The sequence below is a fragment of the Felis catus genome, chromosome A3, assembly GCF_018350175.1.
Source record: "Felis catus isolate Fca126 chromosome A3, F.catus_Fca126_mat1.0, whole genome shotgun sequence".
NCBI classification, from domain to species: domain Eukaryota; kingdom Metazoa; phylum Chordata; class Mammalia; order Carnivora; family Felidae; genus Felis; species Felis catus.
In genome coordinates, this window is record NC_058370.1 from 1,279,279 (window position 1) to 1,299,142 (window position 19,864).

The 19,864-nt window shown below is 53.4% G+C and overlaps 1 protein-coding gene and 1 long non-coding RNA gene across 8 annotated transcripts in view; one reads left to right on the top strand and one right to left on the bottom strand.

The window, feature by feature from the left end:
• Nucleotides 1-4,981, bottom strand: part of LOC109497862 — a 17,012-nt gene extending 12,031 nt beyond the window's left edge. The window contains exon 1 of the long non-coding RNA XR_006594978.1: nucleotides 4,860-4,981. This is a non-coding gene — a long non-coding RNA (uncharacterized LOC109497862). The remainder of the gene's footprint in view (nucleotides 1-4,859) is intronic.
• Nucleotides 4,725-19,864, top strand: part of TCFL5 (transcription factor like 5) — a 16,004-nt gene continuing 864 nt past the window's right edge. Inside the window, exons 1-6 of one of the 7 annotated variants that reach the window (XM_023251024.2) lie at nucleotides 4,725-5,419; nucleotides 6,483-6,663; nucleotides 6,934-7,096; nucleotides 8,489-8,735; nucleotides 10,836-10,977; nucleotides 17,598-18,681. In XM_023251024.2, the coding sequence (XP_023106792.1) occupies nucleotides 4,752-5,419; nucleotides 6,483-6,663; nucleotides 6,934-7,096; nucleotides 8,489-8,735; nucleotides 10,836-10,977; nucleotides 17,598-17,609 (1,413 nt within the window). In that variant the 5' untranslated portion in view covers nucleotides 4,725-4,751 and the 3' untranslated portion in view covers nucleotides 17,610-18,681. Of the gene's footprint in view, nucleotides 5,420-6,482; nucleotides 6,664-6,933; nucleotides 7,097-8,488; nucleotides 8,736-10,835; nucleotides 10,978-17,597; nucleotides 18,682-19,864 lie in introns of those variants that run through there. The other 6 variants (XM_023251020.2, XM_023251022.2, XM_023251021.2 and 3 more) reach the window with 6 other exon arrangements.

Below are 19,864 nucleotides of genomic sequence, written 5' to 3' on the forward strand. Positions count from 1 at the left end.
CCAGCACAGCCCCCAGACTGGCCCCCAAGCCTGCTCAAAGCCGCCTTTTAAACCTTAAGTTCCAAGGGTGCCTGGGTGGCTCAGTCGGTTACGCATCCAACTTCGGCTCAGGTCATGATCTCGCGGTTCGTGAGTTCGAGCCCCACATCAGGCACTGTGCTGACAGCTCGGAGCCTGGAGCCCGCTTCGGATTCTGGGTCTCCCTCTCTCTCTGCCCCTCCCCCAGTCGTACTCCGTCTTTCCCTCTCTCTCTCAAAAGTAAATAATCATTAAAAAAAACTTTTTTAATAAAAACAAATAAACCATACACTCTAAACAAACACAATGGCAGAGTGGCGCTCCCACCTAACTGGGTGCAGCTATCCCGGAAATACGCCCACTCCCAGGAGGAGACAGTCCCTCCTTGCCCTGGCGAAGTTCAAGTTCGGTGTTCTCCACCGGCCCACACTCCCGCCTGGAGCTCAGGATGAGGTCGGCCACTCTCAACACACCCGATGTCAGACAAGAGGGTCAAGAGGGCAGAAGAAAGCAAGAGTATGCGGTTAATAAGCACACACATGTATGTTATCTCCGAAGCAGGAAGGGACACTCCTGGGGTGGCCACCTCTGCAGTGGGCCATGTGGCCGTAACCAGGGTCTCTTGGCTTCCTCGCCATCCAGTCCACGCTCCTTTGGTCCTGGAGCCCCTCAGCCGGTCTAGACTCCCTGCCTGGTGGGTGCCCCAGAGCGTCCTTCCTTCGGGCCCGAACTATCGGCGATCCCGCCTGAATTGCCCCGTGGTGGCTTCGCTGATTCAACCACAGGACTTGGGGGTTACCGAGAGGTGGCCCCAGGAACGCTCCAGCATCTCAGGCGTGTTCTCCTGACCCTCACTGACAAGTAGCAGCCTCACTGCCCTTGCTAGGAGGCCGGGTCACCCTGGCCAGGGCAGTCTCCCTCCCATGCCCGTTCGTTCACTGGCATGGAGGGGCCGAAGTGGCCAGGTGGCCGTCCCCGCCGACAGCCCCGCGAGACCATCACTGCGTCCTCTAGAGGAAGCTCTCTTCCCTTTGAACTGACTCTTCTAGAACCAGAAGTGGCAGGAACGGGCAGCAAAGATCCAGCTAGTGGATCAGCAGAGGGAACAGCGAGAGGCGCCACCCCATTTCCAGCCCTTGGTTCCCAGACCCACGAATCCCGGCGGTGGAGAAAGAGCATCATAAATTGGTGCTGACCCCGAGCGTGCGTCCTGAGAGGCAGCACCTCTCTGCTGCAGCCCCAGCCCTGCAAGCTTCTCCCGCCACCCGGCTGGCGCCGTGACGGAGTCTTCCAAAGGCCGCCAAGTACCTCTCTCAGAAGGGCCCAAACCCAGAACTCTGACCCCAGACGCTGGCGAGGGCGTGGGCGGCAGGAGCGCTCACCCCGGCCGGCGGGAATGCGGCACGGCGAGGCCGCTCGTGAAGGCAGCGTGGTGGTTTCTTACAAAAGTAAACATACTCTTACCGCACGATCCACAGACATGTCCTTGGCAGTTACCCAAAGAAGTAGGAAACTTCCGTCCACACAAGAACCCGCACACGGATGTTTATGGCAGCTTTATTCACAATCGCCCAGACTCGAAGCAGCCAAGATGCCCTCGGTGGGTGTGGACCACCCAGACAGCAGAATATTATTCAGGGCTAAAAAGAAATGAGCTCCCAAGGCCCTGGGGACACATGCGGGAAGCTTAATCGCATATTACCAAGAGAAAGAAGCCAGTCAGAAAAGGCTGCACACTGTATGATTCCAACCGTATGACATTCCGGGAAAAGCAAAATCATGGAAACGGAGAAGTCAGTGGCTTCCTGAGGGGCGGGGAGGGGAGGGACAGGCGGAGCACCGAGGATTTTCAGGGAAGATGTTCAGTATGATACCCGACATACGTGTCAGATGCACGTTTTGTTAAGTTCAGACCTCGGCGTATTTTGAGTGGTGGTAAACGTATCGTATTTTAACGGCAGCATATACGCGTCCACTGCCGGTGTATGGGAAGACAGCGGTATGTGTGTGCTGTTCTTTCTGTGACCTTGCCAAAGTCACTTGTTAGCTTTTTTCCAGGTTCTGTAGGATTTTCTACATAGATCGTACTGTCTGCAAAGAAAGACGCTGCACTTTTGTCTCCTTATGAATTCTTTTCTCCTGCTCGTCGTATTGCATAGAGACTCCGGTGTGATGTCAGACAGACGTGGTGATGGTGGAGATCTTTGCCCTTTTCCTAACCTGGGGAAAACATTCAGTCTTGTGTTGTTAAGTATGATGCTCGCTGTGCTTACTTCCCAGATGCCCTTTATCGGGTTGAGGAAGTTCTCTTCCATTCGTGCTTTGCAGTTTTTCTCAGAAATGGATGTTAGCTTTGTCAAACACGTTCTTTTTTCTTGTTGCAATTTTGAGTTTATCATACTTTTTGGTTTTCTTTGTGGCCTTTTAAAAGTTTGTTTATTGGGGTGCCTGGGTGGAGCAGTCGGTTGGGCGTCCGACTTCAGCCAGGTCACGATCTCACGGTCCGTGGGTTCGAGCCCCGCGTCGGGCTCTGGGCTGATGGCTCAGAGCCTGGAGCCTGTTTGCGATTCTGTGTCTCCCTCTCTCTCTGCCCCACCCCCGTTCATGCTCTGTCTCTCTCTGTCCCAAAAATAAATAAACGTTGAAAAAAAAATAAAAGTTTGTTTATTTTGAGAGAGAGAGAGAGAGAGAGAGAGCACACGCACTCATGCAAGCAGGGTTGGGGCAGAGACAGAGAATCCCAAGCAGGCTCCATGCTGTCAGCACGGCGAAGGGGGGCTCGAATCCATGAACCGTGAGATCACGACCCGAGCCGAAACCAAGAGTCGGATGCTTCACCGACCGAGCCACCCAGGCGCCCCTTTTTTGGCCGTTAACACAGTACATTATGTTGGTTGATTTTCGAATGTGAACGAAACTTGTGTCACTGGAGTAATCCCCACTTGGTTGTGATGTATCACTCTTCTTTAAAGATCTTGTTGCATTCAATTTGCTAAGATTCTATTAAGGATTTTTGCATGTTTGTTCATCAGACATTGCTCTGTGGTTTTATATTCCTGTAACATCTTTATCTGGTTTTGATATCAAGTCACGCCGGTTTCACAGAATGTATGTTTCTATGATGGTTTCACATGCGGCACTTACCCTCATGAAGAGCGGCTCACACCGAGGGTGTGCTTTCGGTTTTCAATGGTGGGTCCACAGCCGCTAAGCTGACTCTGTGACCCACCGTGGGTCTTCCCCCAGATAACGACCGCGTGTGCGGTGCTGATTCGGCCTAGTCCCTTCTCCCGGCCCCTCTCAAATTCGATTTTCTTGCCTGTTTGGGGCAGAGGCTGCTATTCGCTCACAGGAGTCACGGCTGGAGACCTCACTCCCCGCATGCACACCGGGCTGCGCCGGGATTCTCGGTGGGGTTCACAGCTCTGGGGGGCAGCCTCCCGGGGGGTGGGCGGCACCCCTGGGAGCTGCACTTAGACTTTAGAAAAGCACGTTTGGTATTCTCTTCACGGTTCACTTACAATGCCAGTTCCAGTGAAGCCACATCATTCTGCCATTCCACCTCTAAACAAAAGAGGCCTCGAAAACTGTCTGCAGGAACCCCACCCAAATGAGAAACAAACACACGTGGTAGGTGCCAATGGTCTTTAATTCCAGTAAGTGAAAAACCAAATCGGATATAATCTTGAGTTTACTTTCTCAGTGACACAGCGCTCTGTGATTTTGCTGTTCAGTGAGGTCCTTTCAGCAGCAGCACGCGCATCAGATGGGGCTCCTGAGAAAGTGGCTTCCGGGTCCCACCCAGGCCTGAATTAGAGTCTGCTTTTTAACAAGGTCCTGGTGACTCTGTGCGCATTGTGGTCTGTGTTGGTGCCGCGCTTGGAACCTTCTCAAAGGTTTTACCCACGTCCCTCTGTGTATTTAGCGGCTTTGTAATTTCGCTTTTTAAACTTCCATATTTCAATCGCCTCTAGCTAATCTCTGTGTCTGGTGTGGAAATAAGTGCTCTAGCTTGGTTTGCTTTTTTTTTTTTCCAAAGGATGAATCCCCTGTCCTGATATCGTTTATTGAGGAGCCCACCACTTCCCTCCCGAGGACGTTTTAAGCGGGAGAAAAGCCTTAAAACCACGTGCACGGTACCATCTCGCATGTGTTCACAGAAACGACGCGGCAGAGGGGCGCTGCGCACTCGGGGAGCACGACTGCGGTGTGCTCCGGGATGCGGCGGTATGACCGACACGTCACCGGGCTGCAGACCGCCTCCTCCCCGCACAGGTACCTCGCACAGGTACCCGGGGTAGGTGTAGTACCTGTGAACGGCTAGAGCGCACGCGCCTGCCCGGCCCCGGCCCCGGCCCCGGCCCCGCCCTCGCCCTGCGCGCGCATCCCCCGCATCGCCCCGCCCCCGACCTGCGCACGCAGCCCACCACCGATGCTCCCCACCCACCCACACACCTGCGCGCGCAACTCCCGTGGCACCGCCACCGCCCTCTCCGCCGTCGGGGGCGGGCGCGGCGCGGCGCGGCGGGCAGCCGGCCAGGCAGTTGGCGAGGGTGGGGCCCAGGGGGCGGGGCCTCGGCACAGGGGGTGGGGTTTCCGTTGCGGGGCGGCGCGGCGCGGCGCAGGCGCGCTGTAGGCCCAGCGGTTTCCCGCCCCCCCCCAACGTCGCCCGGCGACGCCGCGCCGGCCCGGTGCCCGCCGGCCCCGCCGCGCGCCCCGCCGTTGGCGCCGGCATGTCGGGCCCCGGGCCGCGGGAGCCGCCGCAGGCGGGCGGGCCGGCGGGCCCCGAGGGCGCGGACGCGGCGCCAGGCGAGGCGGGGCTGAGCTTCACGACCACCGACCTGAGCCTGGTGGAGATGACGGAGGTGGAGTACACGCAGCTGCAGCACATCCTCTACTCGCACATGGAGGCGGCGGCGGCCGACGGCGAGCTCGACGCGCGCCTCAGCTCGGCGTTTCTGGCGGCCACGGCGCCGGGCGCGGCGACGGCGGCGGGCGGCTTCGCGGCGGCGGGGGGCGCGGCGGCGGCGGCGGCGGCCGGGGGCGCGGCGTCCGTGTACCCGGTGTTGTGCCCGCCCGCGCTGGCCGACGGCGGCTTCGCGGGCGCCGCGCCCTGCCTGGGCCACGTCGACTTCCAGGAGCTGCGCATGATGCTGCTCAGCGAGGCGGGCGCCCCCGCCGCCGCCGAGAAGACGCCGGGCGCCGACGGCCCCGGCCCGGGCGCGCCGCGGCCCAAGGCGCCCGACGGCGGCGGCAAGGAGAACGCGGAGGGCGCGCCCGAGGCGCGGGCCAAGTCGGCAGTGCGCGTCCGCCTGGAGGACCGCTTCAACAGCATCCCCGCTGAGCCGCCTTCCGCCCCGCGCGGCGCCGAGCCCCCCGAGCCCGGCGTGGCGCTCAACAAGTGGGTGTCCACCCCGGGGCGGCCGGGCGCGGGGAGGGCGCGGGGGGCGGGCCGCGCCGGGTCTGCGCGCACAGGAGGCCGCCAGCCTCCGTCAGGGTGCGGACCGGAAGGTCCCTTGCAGAGGCCGAAGTCTCAGTCTGGGTGCACATGCGGACCCCTGGTGAGGAGGCCGCCAGCCTGGCTGTGACTGGTATCTGCGTGGCCGGGTCTGGGTAGAGACCAGGTGATCTGGTGCAAAGCCAGCGCCACCGCAGCTTGCGTTTTAATAGGGATTGGGCCCAGCTGGGTCAGGGCGCAGGTAAAGTCAGCCGCTAGAAAGCCCCCAGCCTCCTCCCGGCTGGCATCGTAACAGGGGGCCGACTCCCGCGGGCGTGAGGCCGACTTGCAAGGTTCTGTGCCCCGTGCAGGTGCAGGTGAGCAAGCACTTGGGAGTACTGAGTACACACCCCAGAGCGTGGGCTTCTGTGGTCAGCACTGTCTGCAGGCGGAAGGGCCAAGTTCCAGTTGAGATCGGTGTGCCAATGCTTCTGAGCACCGAATAACCCGCCTGCGTGTCAGGAGAGGTGTGGTTCCCCCATGTTGACTCAGGTTAGCGGTGTCTTCACTGTGCGCACGGACGCAGCCTTGTGGAAGGAAAGGGTCTTGTCCTGAGGCTTTGACCACAGAGCGTAGCTTCTCCTGCAGCCAGGCCGCCAGCCCGCCAGTCCTGCCCCAGGGGCGACTCCTGGAGAGGAGTGGCCCGTGTGCTGCGGCGGCTCCTCGGCTTTCTGTCCGTCCCTAGCCAGTGGCGGTCCCCACTTCGCCCTCAGTCATCAGAGTTTGGAGAATGGCCAAAAAAACAGAGCAAGAGAGATCGTCAGTGACACACAGCCTCCCGATCCTCCGTGAGGAAGAAGCTTGAGCTTGTGCGCCGCAGCACCAGTCGGTGATTGTTCGCCAGAGGTTTCCGTGATGAGGGGCATTCGTTCACCCTGACAGACTTGCACGTTCTAGAAAAGGCGATTGTACCGCTTCGGGACATTTCCCGCAACACTCTCTTCACACGTTTTTTTTGTCTCGGCAGTTTGGTCACTCTTATCCGACATCCTTCCGAATTAATGAACGTCCCTCTTCATCAGCAACAAAACAAATGCACGACGTTAGTGAAAAATAAAACTGCCGCCACGGCCCTGCAGTTCACGTACCCCGTGTTCACGGCCAACGCCTGCTCGGCCAACGCCGGCTCGAACCCGTCGCAGGTGCAGGTAAGGGGACAGTTGGTCCCGCTTTGCTCTTTTGTTTTGTAGCAAATGGATTTGAGTTGAGTTCATTCGATCTGAAGGATTTCTCTTTCGCCGAGCTTAATAATCCTTAACGTCGAGAGTGTTCATGTGGTCGGGGAATGTCTTAAAATCCTCCGTGTAGCGCATGATGTCTTTGACGTGATTTCTGTGGAAGTGCATGTGCTTTGTGTGGAATCGAGGGGACCGACTGGGTCTCATGCTGATAAAGTTCCTGTGGCTTCGTTTTTCCAGAGCTCTAGTAACCCATGTTCTATACTCGAAGCTGCCAAGCATCAGGATATTGGATTGCCTAGAGCATTTTCTTTCTGTTACCAGCAGGAAGTTGAATCCACTAAACAGACTTTGGGCGGTAGAAACAAAGCTTTGCCTGAGCAGGTTTGGATTAAAGTAGGAGGTAAGCCACAAAGGGGAGCGGGCGCTGCCCTGATGTCATTCTGGTGGGGGGGAGGGGAGGGGAACGGGGTGGGGGGGGTGGGTGGGGTGGGGAGGAGGTTTGTAAACATGAGATGGTCTTGGAAGTGTACTTCCACGTGGGGGACTTTTCTTCACTTTGAACTTTCTTTCGAATTCCAAACATATTTATACTTAGTGTGGAAACATTGAGTTTGGAGGCTCCTCTTTCTTGCAAGTGATCTCCGTGAACGGAAGAATGACGGACTTCCGTAAACTTACCGTTTCCTGCAAGTTGCCAAAAGCACTTAATAGCGTTGTTTTTGTTTTTTTCTTATTTTATATTTCACGAGTGAGCCAGGAGTCTGAAACCTGATGAAAGCTTTAGGAGACAATCTGCAGATGGGCAGAGGATTGAGTTGGGAACAAGAGGCTATAAGGTGATTCAGAAGGGTTTAGAAATAAACTGCTGAAGGCAAACCTTGCTCATCTTGAGAGTGAGCTCGCAATCCCTTTCTCCCTGGGAGCCAACTATTTTTTGACTCACTGGACGAGATAACCCCAAGGTTTTCCAGAGCCGCCGAGGCAGCGGGCAGTTCTCGTGGTTCGGCGTCTCCGTGCAGAAGCGCGTGTTACCGTTTGCAGAGTTAAAGGTTGCTAGTCAGGCCGTGTGCTAAGTTCTCAGCTTCAGGAACAAAGCGTTCCCGGCACTGAGCTCCCCACCGGGTCCCCCGCTCTGAAAGATGTGGTGGTGACTCCTGTGCCACAGATTTATTTGGCTTTTGTTTGGCATCCTGGGAACGCACACCCCGCACGTGCTGGCTGGGGGCCTCCCGCTCTGCGTGTGATGAAATTTGCCGCGTTCCTCCAGCAGAAGTCAAAGCTAGGAGGTGGTCCCTCCTCGTGTGGGCAGAGTCACTTGTGAGGTGAGGGCACGTTTAACCGTAGGCCACCTACGTTTTGTCTTCTGGGCACTGCGGTTAGAGTATCCGCTGTCACGTTAGAATAATCGCATAAAAGAAAATCTTCTGGAGAAAAAAAATCTTTTTTCATTCTGAACGTCAGAGAAGTTCAGTAACTTCTTGGTTTCTCCGTTCATAGGCGGTAATTAACATCTGCTGATTAACAGGGGACTTTTGACAAGGTTGTATCGATTACATAATACGCGGAGTGTTCTCGTTTGGTTGCAGATTTATGTTCAGGTTTGTGGTTTGAACCTTGGAGCTTTGTGTACAAGTTCCTGGAGTAGGTGCAACTTTTCCTGTTGAGTCCTGTGTGTCCCTTGCTCGTGAATGTGTGTCTGGAGTTGAAAATGGCACCAAAGGTACTCAGCACTAATGGGAAGAAGTTAAGTAAAATAAAAAATTAAAATACACTTTTTTCTTCTTTTGCAAAGAAGAAGCGCTATGTAAGCAAGCAATAAATAAGAGGAATCGGAGTAGAATTCGCCAGCTGGACACAAACGTAGAGCGAAGAGCCCTTGGAGAGATTCAGAACGTGGGTGAAGCTTCCACCGCTGCACAGGGCGCTTGGCCACCCGCGGAGTCCTCGCAGGCAAACCTCGGGGAGCAGAGCCAGAGCGGGCCCCAGGGAGGAAGGTCACAGCGCAGGGAGAGGCATAACCGCATGGAAAGAGATAGAAGGTAACTCGTGTGGTTGTTCATCAACACGCAAGTTTATTCCAGTTATTAGCAGTAATAGGCAAGTTATTGGTGAGACAGCGGTTTGGTTGATTCACAATGTGTTCAAAGTGGAGAGAGGTTGGCCGGAGTGAATATTGACTTTGTTTTGCTAGGGGGATCGGGGTCCCCAGGACCACCCCCCAGGTTTGATGATTCTTTAGGACTTAGGGCTTTGATTTATTACAGAGAAAGGAACCTGCAAAATTACCAAAGGTGCTGGGTGGGGGATGGGCGTCCAGTGAGCTAGGTGCAGGCTCCCAGGTGTCCCCTCCCAGGGGACTCCCAGATGCACTCAGCAACCCCAGCACCAGCTGTGGCCAGCTGGGAAAGCTCCTGAGGGACTCAGGGCCCCGAGATTTTCTTGGCGGGCATGTCATGGAGGCATTCCTACCTGGCAAGCAGCCAATCCCAGGACCCCAGGAGAAGAGCCGGTGCACAGCATAAACCATGTTTATGCACATGTTGTGGGTGCAGGGAGCCCCTCCTAACTAATGGTGCTGGGAACCCCTGGAATCTTGAGTGTCCAGATGCCATCAGGGGCCCGCCTTGTGAGTAGGCTGCTGGGAGATGGCCAGGGTGCACAACAGGGCACTTAGCTTTGCCTGGTTCTTTTAAGAATGTTGGGAAAGAAAGGGGTTAGAACTGTCGTTTTATCTGCAGGTTTTATTTAGAATCTGCAATATTTTTTTGAATATTTATTTTTAAGAGAGAGAGAGAGAGAGATTGACAGAGCATGAGCAGGGGAGGGGCAGAAAGAGGGAGACACAGAATCCGAAGCAGATTCCAGGCTCCGAGCTGTCAGCACAGAGCCCGATGCGGGGCTCAAACCCACGAACCATGAGATCATGACCTGACCTGAAGTCAGATGCTTAAATGACTGAGCCACCCAGGTGCCCCGAATCTGCAATTTTATGTAGAATCAAAAGGTGGCTAGTTTTTCTCTATTACAGTTGGATTTTTACCTGATGTTTCCCTAACATAATTAACATAGTCATTCATTGAGAACTTTGTACCAGTTTCCTTTTTATAGCATGCGGCAAGGCAGACGTTCAACTATGAAGGGCGAATGTTGACCCAAGGCGACTTCTTTCCTTTTAAAAGGATATATTAGAGCTAGCTGGCCAGCTAGATCTCCTTCTTACACAGGTGCGCTCACACCCACTGGCACACACACACACACACTCTACTTGAAGCGCTGTGTCAGCAAGGACTTGTGAACCAGAAAGGACATTTTTCCTACTCTGATATTTATCACATAAACATTTACTTGACACCTACTATGTGAAAACCCTTCTACCGTATGCTGACAGCGAGAGCTTAGATTTTTACTCTGCCTTTTCGTAGTTTAACAGCCTGCAGAGGGATCACCTCTCATCTGAGTTTCTTATCTACAAAGCAGAGCTGGCTACCACACGGATTGGAGACAGGATGAAACACGTGTGTACGTCACACGTGTCTGCCTCTGTGTAGAAGTTAGCATCTCGTAAGTGCCAGGTGTCACATTGACCTCATGAGATCGCTACGACAGATTCTGAGTGTGTGCTTGGGAAGATGGGCAGCGAGGGTTGTATAAGCTGGTAATCGGGAAGAGCTAAAAATGGTGTAAATCATGAGACCACTTGGGATGTAAACGATCTCTAAAAAATGAATGATCTCTCAAATGACTGGGATTTGGGGCATTAACAGACTGGTCGTGTGTGATCCTTTTGACCCGGGGTCCTTGCCGATCATAGCTGCAACCCTGAGCTGTGGGTGAGCTCCTTGACCCAAGGAGAGCTGTCCACCCAGAAAACCCCCTACAACATTTTGCTTCGCGTTTCCAGGGTTGGGTCCATGCTTGGTCTGGAGACTGGAAACTGGCCCTTGCTCCTGACCCATGAGAAGTCCGTGGAAACCCCTGCAGCAGGTCGGCCTTGTGGAGGAGGGCCACGTGGTCGTGGCGGAGCGTGGTCCTGAGCACGCACTTGGTGGCCGGGCCACAAGCGACACATTCAGACATTTGCTTTACTGCTTGGTGTTGCTTCTGCTTCTCTGGGTGATCACTTTGGATTTTGACCGTAGGCGCAGAATCCGCATTTGTTGCGATGAGTTGAATCTTCTAGTCCCGTTCTGCAATGCCGAGACCGATAAGGCAACCACGCTCCAGTGGACCACAGCGTTCCTGAAGTACATTCAGGAGAGACACGGAGATTCTCTTAAGAAGGTCAGTATTCGGAGCAGGTCGATTTTTAGAATTTTATAAACTTACCAGAGAGCTTACTTATCCTTTTTTCCCTGAGATATCCTGGACTGTTGTTCTTGCTGGAATCCAGGGTCAGGTACTGAGTTCACTGAGAACAGAACTCCGCTCATTAATGACGTAGCTCTTCGTGTATCGAAATAAGAAGCACGGCCGGGGTTCGTTCACTGACTTGCACGGTGTAAGTGACTGAGTATCGGTTGTCAGATCATAGAACGAGCGCCTGCTGTGTGCAGTGGATTGTATGGGGCTTGAAGGGGTGTCAGAGACCTGGGAGATGTGGTCTTTTGTTACCCTCTGAAAACTTTGTGATGGGATGAAGCAAGAATAGTTAAGGGAGAGACAGAGACAGATACGTGTTAAATAGTCTGGAATTCACATGCGCTCAGAAGGCGGAGAAGCGAGACTCTTCGGTGGGCTGCGTGACTGGGGACGACTTGGGGGCTTTGGAGCCCAAGCATCTGGCTCCTTGTTGCAGCCAGCGCTGCCTTGACCCTGTCTGTTCAGTCCCAGGGGCAATTGTAGCGAGCGAGCGTGGCTCCAGGTAGGACCGAACGCATGGTGTGAATGGGAGTCCAGCCGCCCCTTCCCTGGTGGTTCAGATGGAAGAACGGAGGCGTTCGCGGCTTTGGCTTCAGTGCTCTGCCTCGGGGGGACCTCGGCTGCAGGTACTGGCCTCAGAATGCTGGTGGTCAGGGGGAGTGGTGGCGAGGCCTCAGCGAAGCAAGCCCAGCTCCCCGGCCCTGCTCCTTGTCGAAGCCGTCGTGTGGTTGCTGCTGTGGGCTCAGCATCCGTTAGGCGCTGAGCTGAGGTTGGCGCAGAAACGTGGAGGCCTTTTAGAAAGAGCCTCTCGTGTCTAGATCCTGGAAGGGCCGCGGACCGCAGGCGGTTTTCCGTTTCCCTTGTGTCTCCGCTCGGCAAGGCTCCGTCCTTCCGTTGTACGTTGGCTGCGTTGTAGAGCAGTGTTTATGTCCCGTTTCTTCTAACTGGGTCACTTACGGTTGTTTATAATGCACTTACTCTTTGACATTGTGTGTTGGAGATAGACTGTTAACTTTGATAAAATAAAGCTTTTATGTATTTTTTTTATTATTTAATTCCAGTTAGCGAACACACAGCGTGATATCAGTTTCAGGTGTACAACGTAGGGATTCGGCACTCCCACACGTCCCCCGGTGCTCATCACGACAGGTGCGCTCCTTCGTCCCCGTCACTCATTTCCCCCATCCTCCGACCCCCCTCCCCTCCGGCGACCGTCGGTGTGTTGTGATCTCTGTAGTTGAGAGTCCGGTTCTTGGTTTGTCTCTTTATTCCTTTGCCCATTTGTTTTGTTTCTTAAATTCCACAGAGGAGTGATATCATACAGTATTTGTTTTTCTCTGAATGACATGTTTCACTCAGTATCATACTTTAGTTCTATCCACGTTGTTGCCAGTGGCAAGATCTTACTCTCTTTGATGGCTGAGTACTACTCCATTGTGTGTGTATGTGTGTGTGTGTGTATATCCACCACATCTTTATCCATTTGTCAGTCAATGGACGTTTGGGCTCTTTCCATAGTTTGGCTATTGTCAATAGTGTCGCTATTAACATTGGGGTGAATTTGCCTCTTCGAATCAGCAGTCTTGTAGCCTTTGGGCAAACACAGGGTAGTGTGATGGCTGGGTCGTAGGGTACTTCTATTTTTAACTTCTTGAGGAACCTCTACACTGTTTTCCAGAGCGGCTACACCGGTTTGCATTCCACCGGTTTGCAGTGCAAAAGGGTTCCTCTTTCTCCGCATCCTCACCAGCACCTGTTGTTTCCTGAGTTGTGAATCTTAGCCGCTCGGACAGGTGTGAGGTGGTGGTATCTCAGTGTCGTTTTGATTTGTATTTTCCCTGATGAGGAGTGATGTCGGGCCTCATGTGTCTGTTGGCCACTTGTGTGTCGTTTTTGGAAAAAGCTTATGTATGTTCATATATACATATGTGTATATATGTGTGTTTAAAAATTGATATTTGTTTATTTAGAGAGCGCACGCACATTTACAAGCTAGGGAGGGAGGAAGGGAGACAGGGAGAGAGACAGAGAGAGAGAGGACGGGAGAATCCCAAGCAGGCTCCACACTCAGTGCAGAGCCTGATGTGGGGCTCGATCTCAGGAAGCACAAGGTCGTGGCCTGAGCCAAAATCAAGAGTCGGAGACATTTAGCCTGCTGCGCCACCCATGCGCCCCAAGCTTTTACATTTTTGAAAATGATTTTAATGTTTGCCTCTGGGTACCTGTTAGTAATGAATTATTCATGTAATTTATTCAAACGTATTGAAGGTGCTTACAACAACGATAAAAATTCGTTAACTGTCTTCGTATATACCCAAAGATTCAATAGGTTAATACTTACAGGTGTTATATTTTACATTTCATATACATTATGCTTCCTGGTGTTTCTGAACTTAGTTACGTTGAATGTGTGGCTTGCTTCTGGGTCAGATTCCAGGGCCGGTCAGGAAAGGGGCTGCAGGGACGTCGGGGAGCACTTTGTTGGGTTAGCACACAGCTCGCCAAGCAGGGTCTATGGCTGTTTCCTCGGTAACCGGTCTCTCTTACTCACCTATTTCTGTTCTGACAGGTAAAATACACGAGAGTCTTAAGTGATTTTCCCGAGTTGTTTTAGTACACGTTTCGTTCCGCAGGTCCCTGCACCCAGGCTTGTTCAGGATGCCGGGGGGTCACCCTTCGAATGAGACCAAGAGCCTGCTGGCCGAGCGGACGATGCGGGGGCGTGTCGGTCCTGTCACGAGGAGAGCTGCTCTGTGGGCCCTGCCTGCAGCAGGGGCGGCGGGGGGTCTGGAGGGTCGTAGGCAGCAGTGGCACGTCAGCCTTAAAAACAAAACAGCCGGTGGTTTTACTGGCAAAGTGAGTCTCTGGGGAACGAGGAACCGCCATGCAGGACATGCAAGCTGCGGGGAACACAGGGAAGGCCCGCTCTCTTAGGTTTTAGGGGGAGATCGGGGTGGGTCGTTTGGGGCGGCAGTGTGCTGGAGAGGAGGGGGAGTCAGGGTCTGGGGCGGTTTCTAGCTCCGGCAGGCAGTGGCCGGGGCGGGGGGGGGGCACCGAGGCCTCCCTCGCCGAGGCTGGTCTCGCCGGGCGGCTGTGGCGCCCGAGCCCCCGCCAAGGCGCCTGGCTCTGTCTCGGGGGGGTCTCCTGTGCCTGTCCCCACGGGCGCCATCTGATCGACGTTTCGCTGGGGCCCGCCAGGGGCCGGTGGGGGGGTGGGGGGGGCTCTGGTTTGTGTGGCCAGATGAGGGTGCTCTGGCCGGGGCGGCCTCCGGCATCTGGTGCAGACGTGCGAGGCTTTCAACGCCCAGGAGGCACCAAGCCGCGTCCAGAGGGCGACGGGGAGATGAGTCTGGGGCTCCGTCAGCAGACACCTGGTTCCCTCCGCCCCTTTCTTGTTTCTTCGTAAATTTATTTCATTTCCGGCGTAGTTACCATACAGTGTTGTGTTGGTTCCAGGCCGGTTTGTGTTGTTTTTCTAACGAACATACACGCAGTACAACGAACACCTCCGCACCCGTCACCCACGGTCAGCGTTTACCGTGTTTACGTCACACACTCGCATGTCGGCCGCGCAGTTTCAGAGACGCTTCCAGGCGTCTAGATATTTCTGGACGCGTCTCCTGGAACATTCTCCCGTGCAACCCCTGTGCCGTTACTGTGCCTCACGAGGTTGATCGCCATGCTGTCATCTAATGGTCCATATTGGCGTTTCCCCGGAATGTTTCAAATGACTTTCGTAACGGTTTTTCTTTTTTCCTCCAAACCGGCACCCACCCATGGATTATGTATTGCGTTTAATTACGCTTTTGAGTCTCCTTAAGCTGCAACCACCCTGCCCCACCTCACGTTTGCTTACGATGACGTTGAGGTTTGGGGGAGATGAGGTCGGGTGTCTGTAGAACTCTGAATTTAGATAATTCACTTTATATGGGGAATTTTGATAGAATTTCAAACTTCGAGAAAACTTCCAAGATTTGTACCGAACTCGGCGGGTGCCCACCAGCCTCACTCAGAGTCACCAGTTGCTAACGTCATAGCCCATTCGCTCTGTCATGCTTGATCTCTCATTATATACTTTCCTGAACCGTTTAATAATGACTCATAGATACCTCAGGACTTGTGTATTTCTGAAGAACAAAAGCCTCGTCTTACGGAACCGGGATACGGTGCTCAGACTCAGGAAATGGAACTTCCGTACAAAACTGTTGTCTGGCTCAGGGGTAACCTCTGGATTTGCCTGGATTTGCCCGTTCTCCCGATAATGTCTTCTGCAGCTTCCCCACTGGTTATGAGGAGCTGTCGAGAGAGAGGACCGGGAATCTCAGCCCAGCCGCGGGCGGCCCCTCCCTCTGCACCTCCCGCCCCCTCCCCCCCCCCCCCCCACTGCCCACTCTCCCGGCAGCACCAGCACTTGGTGCTGCGGGAATTCCTGCCCCCACATCCGCCAGCCTCTGGTTGGTTCCTGTTTCACCAGTCACGGGCATCCTGAGTTAGTCCGTGGTCCTGGGGGTGACGGCTGACAGGCTGACGGTCTCCCCAGTTGGTGCGCAGCATCCCCCAGTCCCCTGTTGACTGGTGTTCCCCCCCTTCCCCCCCCCCCCGCACACAGACCCCTCCTTCAACCTTCCAGACAGGAACATACCCCCTCTTTGGCTCTGAAGGCGAGGACAGTCACCTGGCCTGGTGGGTGGGCCCTGGTGGCCCCGTTGCAGCTCTGTCCCCCCTCTGCTCCTTTGTCACTCTGAACCTGGGTGCCTGTGCCCGAGTCTCCGTGAGCCTTGGGTGTCCCAGATTCTGCTCTTGCTGCTCTGTCAGCATTTGGGGGACGGGCAGAGTCAGTGGTAGTATTTTCTCATTTTTTCTTTTTTGAGAACGGGGGCGCAAGTGAGCAAGAGAGAAGCGGGGCTCACCCAGTTCGGGACCCTAACTCACGAACCGCAAGATCATGACCTGAGCCAAAGTCAGACACAACCGACTGAGCCACCCAGGCACCTGATCATGTTTTCTTCTATCATAATTTGCTTTTATGTCCGTTATTTCAAAGCGTTACCTATTCTGTCATTTTTTTAAGGTTTTATTTTTTTCTGTCACACTGAGGTAAAAGCATTTGGCTTTTCACTTTTTCTGTTTTTAAAGCCAGAGGTCTCTGGCTACTTTGTATTTTATTTTATTTTATTTTTTTAAATTTTTTATAAGTTTTCTTTATTTTGAGAGAGGCAGAGTGGGGGGTGGTGGTGCAGAGAGAGGAGACAGAGAATCCCAAGCAGACTCCATGCTACCAGCGCAGAGCCTGACTCAGGGCTTGAACCCACAAAACGTGAGATCGTGACCTCAGCTGAAACCAAGAGTCAAATGCTCAACCAACTGAGCCACCCAGGCGCCCCTGTTTTTCACGTTTTCGTATTACGTTGTCATCAATGAAGATGGTCTGTACAAAGAAACCATTTTTGAAAGTTTGTTGAGACTTCCATCGTGACCTCTTCGTCAGTTTTTAAAAGTTTTGGATTTATTTGGAAAGAACGTGTATACTCCATTGGGTGAATTCTGTGTTTGTTAGGTTGAGACTATTCGTGGCGATTCAGACTTTCCCCTCCTGCTCTGCTGTGTGGCACGCCTGTCCCTGCCCCAGACAGGCGGCCAGTACTTTCCCTTCCCGACTTCCTGGTGCAGCTTCCTGATGGGTGCTCGGAACCATCACCCTCCTTCCTCTTAAGAAATACGCTTTGTTTTTGTAAGGTTATTTTTGTTTCTATAATCTCTACACCCAACATGGGGCTCGAACTCGCAGCCCCAAGGTCAGGAGTCACTGGCTGTTCCTTACTGAGCCAGCCGGGTGCCCTAAGAAATGCACTTCTTGTGTTTGGCTTCTCTTATATTTGCACACTCTGGCCAGACGTCATCAAGGTGTCTTGATGAGCTGTAAGACTCCCTTGAAACTCTGCCGTTTCACTTAGGTTTTGTTGAAGTAGATGCCGACTGAGAGGGGAGAGTGGCAGTCGCCCGCTAACTTCTGGCCTACAAGGAGGCCTGGCGATCGCAGCCACCCCAGTGCCTCGTGATTGAGAGCTGGGACCCCGTGGGCATCCAGGCCACACCAGCTTACCCGCTGCCCGCACAGATGCCCGGCACAAAGGCGGAGGCCCAGCACTAGTCTCGCAGCGTGGACACCGGTCAGGAAATCTCTGGAGTGCTTTCTTACATCGGAAATGATTGTTTCCTTCTTTGTGGCTTTAATTATTCCCAAAGGGAAATTCTGCCTTCTCAGTACAGGCAGATATTTTCTATTTGGGCTTTGGGTGTCAGGATATAGGAAACTGTCAAAATATGGTTCATCTTAAATTGTAGTGAGACCCTAAAACCTTTTAAAGTTCGGGAAGAAAACTAGAGATATGTGCAGATGTAGCGGCTGAGTGGGATAGTCGTTAGAAATGACAGGTGGCCTTGGTCAGATGCCACTTTGAAGGTGGACAGGTGGCGTGCCCCAGCCATTCCAGATGGTTCCGAAGTTAAACTCGTTCAGCAGAGTACTTCTTCCCTTTCAGGACGTGAACTAATAATAAACCCACTACAGCCCAGCAACAAAAGCACCACAATACAAAAACAAAGGATTCGAGCACCTTTTTCCAAAGAAGGTGAACAAATGGCCAGCAAGTACATGAGAAGATGCTCGCCATCTCTGACCATCAGGGAAATGCAGATCAAAACCACGTGCAAGTACCACTTCTCACCGTGATGTGTGGCTGTTACAGACAAACTAGGTGCTCACGGGAGGTGCAGAATTGGAACTCGGGGCTGCTGGTGGGGATGTCAGATGGTGCGGCTGCTGTAGAAAGTTGTCTGACGGTGTCTCAAGAAGTTAGCCCTAGAATTACCGCGCGATCCGGCAATCCCTCTTGGGGGTTATGCACCCGAGAGACTTAAAAGCAGGGACCCGGATGGACGCCTGTATGTCCGTGTTCACAGCAGCTCTGGTCTCAGAGGCCAGAATGTTGGAGGCGGGCCCCGTGCCTGGCAGCGTGCGTGCGGAGGGCGCTTACTCAGCCGTAGGCAGAGAGGGCGCGACACCTTGCTGCAGCACGGGCACGCCTCGTCGCCGCTCTGAGTGACGTGAACCAGTCACAGGAGGACAGACGCCCCGTGGGTCCACTTCCGTATGACCCCTGGAGCTGTTCCATTCGTAGGGACAGAAAGTGGGATGGTGGGCAGGGGCTGCGGGAGGGCGAGAGTCATGTTTGACGGGGGACAGAGTGTCCGTGTGGAAAGATGAAAAGTGGTGGTGATCACGCGACACTGTGAAGGCAGTTCGTGCGCCGGATAAAACCACATACAGCGGTTAAAACAAAATGTCACGTTATATATTTTTTACTGTAACAAAACCTTTAAGCCTAGACTCAGCGGCATAAGAATGCTATGCATAAAAAACTCGTGGAAATGTGTCCATGCACAAACGTGGAGAGAACAGAATACCGAGCTCCTGTGTTCCTGTAACTCTGCCTCAGGGCCAAGATCGCCTGTCTGTGCTCCTGTCCTGCCTCCCTTGTGGGACTCTTTTATTTTAAAGCAGTTGCAGATCTAACATTTTAATTTAATTTTTTAATTTACATTCAAGTTAGTTAGCGTGTAGTGCAACAAGGATTTCAGGAGTAGGTTCCTTAGTGCCCCTTCCCCATTTAGCCCATCCCCCCTCCCACACCCCCTCCAGTAACCCTCAGTTTGTTCTCTGTATTTGTGAGTCTCTTCTGTTTTGTCCCCCTCCCTGTTTCTATATTATTTTTGTTTCCCTTCCCTTATGTTCGTCTGTTTTGTCTCTTAAAGTCCTCATATGAGTGAAGTCGTATGATTTTTGTCTTTCTCTGACTAATTTCGCTTAGCATAATACCCTCCAGTTCCACCCACGTAGTTGCGAATGACAAGATTTCCTTCTCTGTGATTGCCATGTGATGCTCCACTGTATGTATACCACATCTTTAGCCATTCATCCCTCGATGGACATTTGCTCCTTGCTCTTTATTTCCCAAAGAGACGGAACACTTTGTCCATAGGATGTCTGCCTTCCGCGTTGTGCAGACCCACGATCCCGTTTCCCAGAGGCTGACAAAGATCTGGCTGTCTGCGCTTGCCTTCTTTTGTGAGCTTGGGGCTGACCCTGTGCTCGGGACAGCCAGCCTGCCCCAGCCACGAAAGCTGAGGCCTTGAAAAGTTCCTGGAGGCAGGACAGCGTGAGCAAGGGCCGTGCCGACGGTACCACGGGAGCCAGATTTTAGTCTTACGGGTGCGGAGGTAACCCCTGACCCCAGGCCTGCCCCGGAACACTTGCTGGTGGGTGTGGGGTAGGTCATGGGTACGGTGTCTGTGTGGGGTGGTGGAAAGTTCTGGAGATGGATGGTAGTGATGGCTCTGAAACACTGATGTCCTTAATGCGGCTGATTGAACACTGACACGTAAAGGGGTAAAGTGTTATATTCTGCTGCGATAGAAAATCTGTAAGTATGGCTGCTGCTTTTAAATAAAGAAGGCTTTATAATATATCCAGGCATTATGAGACTCTATTGGAAAGTTAAAAATACATGTAAATGTAACGGAGAAAAATGTTTGAATCCTTTTTATCCTGTACACCCCCTTACGAGATGCGACACGAATTTGTAGATGAGGCCTACATATCTTGAAGTAATTTAGCTCATAATTTCAACCTTCTTTGTTTAATTTTTTAAAGTTTTTTTTCATTGTAAGTACTCTCTCCGCCCCACCACGGGGCTCGAACTCACGACCCCGAGATCAAGAGCCGAGCACATTGCACCGACTGAGCCGG